At 57.7% G+C, this 2657-nt stretch overlaps 2 protein-coding genes across 2 annotated transcripts; both read right to left on the bottom strand.

Moving 5' to 3' along the window:
* Positions 1 to 708, bottom strand: LOC309552711 (integrase/recombinase xerD homolog; the record flags this gene model as incomplete). The annotated part of the gene is made up of 1 exon (XM_082253636.1): positions 1 to 708. The coding sequence occupies one exon, from the start codon at positions 706 to 708 to the stop codon at positions 1 to 3; it is 708 nt and encodes a 235-aa protein (XP_082109762.1).
* A 167-nt stretch (positions 709 to 875) lies between these two features.
* On the bottom strand, positions 876 to 2450 carry LOC309552710 (uncharacterized protein; the record flags this gene model as incomplete). Its single annotated transcript, XM_082253635.1, has 1 exon — positions 876 to 2450. One exon carries the CDS (start codon positions 2448 to 2450, stop codon positions 876 to 878), a length of 1575 nt encoding a protein of 524 aa, XP_082109761.1.
* Positions 2451 to 2657: the final 207 nt, after the last annotated feature.

Here is a 2657-nt window from a genome sequence, read left to right as displayed (position 1 = left end):
CTACTGCACCAGGTGGGGCCTGACGTAGGACCGGAACCTATGTGACTCCCACCGCCCAATGCGCCTGACCACGTCCTCTCCCAAACCCCAACGGGCCGCCTCTGTGGCCGCCCCGATGCGAAAAGAATGGGACGCATAAGCCGCCGGGTCGAAGCCCCCGGCCAGCAAACACTTCCTAAACACCGCCACAAATTGAAACCTGGACAGGCAAGAACCGTCCAAGTGAACCAACAAGGCACCACCAACCTCAGGCCGAACCTGAAGATAACGCTCCAGAGCCCCCACCGGGCAAACATCAGCTCCGTTGCCCCGAAACAGCTCCACCCACTTACCTCTGCCCACCTGGTCCGTTTTGGACCTTCGGAGACAAATCCGAACCGAGGAGGCAGTGCGCACGATGTCCTCCAGCAGAAGCCCCCCAGCCACCCTCGTCGATGGACTAACCAGTTCACCAATCCGGAAGGCCCCAAAGAAAGCCAACAGGAAGGCTGCCCTGAACAGCAAGCCCTCATAAGATGACGAACAGATAGAGCCCAGTTTTCCCAGAACGACACCCAACACTGAAAAAGACACCGGACGCCGGGAATCGCGGCCCCGGTTACACTTCCGGTACCCCTTCAACGCCTGCCGCACGTGAAAAGCCTTGGTGAAATCCACCCCCCCTGTCAACTTGAACCAAAAGGCCATGCCTGCCAGTTTTCTATCCATGGCCGCCGCCGAAACTCCCCGCCCAAAATTCATACACACAAAGTAAAGCACCAGAGCGGACATATCCACCCCCAAATCTGTCCCCCCTACCTCCTCCAAAAAGGAACGCCATTCCGCCCACGCCCTGACATACGCCTCCCAAGTCGCAGGGGACAGTGACCGCCGAATCAAAATCGCTGCTCCTCCAAGGGGACCGTCCACAAATCCCGCGGACAGGGAATCCCATGCTGCTCCGCTGCCGGCGCCAACACGCGAAACTCGGTCCACTGGAAACGAGACAAAGCATCAGCCACCTTGTTAGAAACCCCCGGAATATGCACAGCATAAATAAAAACATTGACACGCAGACACAACAGGACCAGATGGCGCAACAGGCTAACTACCGGGGGGGAAGACGCCGAGATGTTATTGATCGCCTCCACCACCCCCATGTTGCCGCAATGAAAACGCACCTTCTTGTTGCCAAAGCCCGCCCCCCATAGAGCCACCGAAACCACAATCGGAAACCACTCCAACAACACCAAGTTACGCAGGAAACCCGCCGACCTCCAGGATTCCGGCCAAGGTTCCGCGCTCCACAGTCCCTGAAAGAATGCCCCATACCCCGCAGAACCAGCTGCGTCCGTAAATAGAGCTAAGTCCCCGTTGCTAAACGGACCGTCCATCCACAGCGAGCAGCCATTGTAAGACTCCAGAAACATATCCCAAATCCTCAGGTCCGCCCGAAGCCCCCTGGTAAGCCTCACCGAATGCCTGGGGGCCCGGACCCCCGACGTGGCCGCAGCCAAACGGCGACAAAAAATTCGCCCCATGGGAATTATCCTGCACGCGAAGTTCAACTTACCGAGTAAGGACTGTAACTCCCGCAGCGTGATCCTGCGACGACCGCTCGCCTGCCTAACCTCCTCCCTCAAACGCACCAACTTGTCCAACGGCAACCTGCATTCCATGGCCAGAGAGTCAATCGTGATGCCCAAGAAAACCAATTCCGTCACAGGGCCCTCCGTCTTGTCCGAAGCCAAAGGAACCCCAAAACGGGCGGCGATGTGTTGCAGCGTCCCCAAGAGGACCGCACAGGTCCTCGAGCCCGAGGGCCCTATGCACAAAAAGTCATCCAAATAATGGATGATGGAGCTAACCCCCGACACATCCCGAACCACCCACTCCAGAAAGGAAGAAAAGGTTTCAAAGAAGGCACACGAAATGGAACAGCCCATCGGCAAGCAGCGATCCACAAAATAAGATCCTTGCCAACGGCACCCCAACAAGTGCATACTATCGGGGTGAACTGGCAGTAAGCGAAAGGCCGCTTCCACGTCGGCCTTGGCCAACAGGGCCCCCTTACCATATTTTCGAACCCAAGAAATGGCTGCATCAAACGACGTATAAGTAACCGCACACACCCGCGGGTCAATACCATCGTTGACGGAGCCACCCCGCGGATACGACAGATGGTGAATCAGGCGAAACTTGCCCGGTTCCTTCTTGGGGACCACCCCCAACGGCGAAACCACCAGCCCCGGCAACGGGGGTGAAGCAAAAGGCCCACTCATCCTGCCCAATGCCACTTCCTTAGCCAGCTTCTCCGCCACCAACTCCGGGTAAAGCCGGGCAGAACGCAAGTTGCCCGCCAAGGGCGGAATCCCCTCCAAAGAACACGGAATGCGAAAACCCTCCCGAAAACCCACTTCAAGACGGCCAGCCGCCTCCCGATCGGGGTACCTATTTAAGAATGGTACCATCCTTGCCACCCTCACCGGAGTCATCCCTCTTGCCAGGGACCTCCCCACCACGCCCCTTTCCCCGTTTGAAGCAACGGGACAGGGGGTGACTGCCGCCACATCCTGAACACTCGTGCTTAAAACGACAGGAGCTCCCAAACTTGCACGTGCCCTCGTTGAACTGCCAACACACCCCTTTCTTCTTTTGGCCGATGAACCCGAGGTCGA

This window comes from Pelophylax lessonae (assembly GCF_965119305.1).
Source record: "Pelophylax lessonae genome assembly, chromosome: 4".
Taxonomy (NCBI): Eukaryota; Metazoa; Chordata; class Amphibia; order Anura; family Ranidae; genus Pelophylax; species Pelophylax lessonae.
The sequence above is the reverse complement of the archived record's forward strand: the minus strand, read 5'-3'. Positions and strand labels throughout refer to the sequence as shown.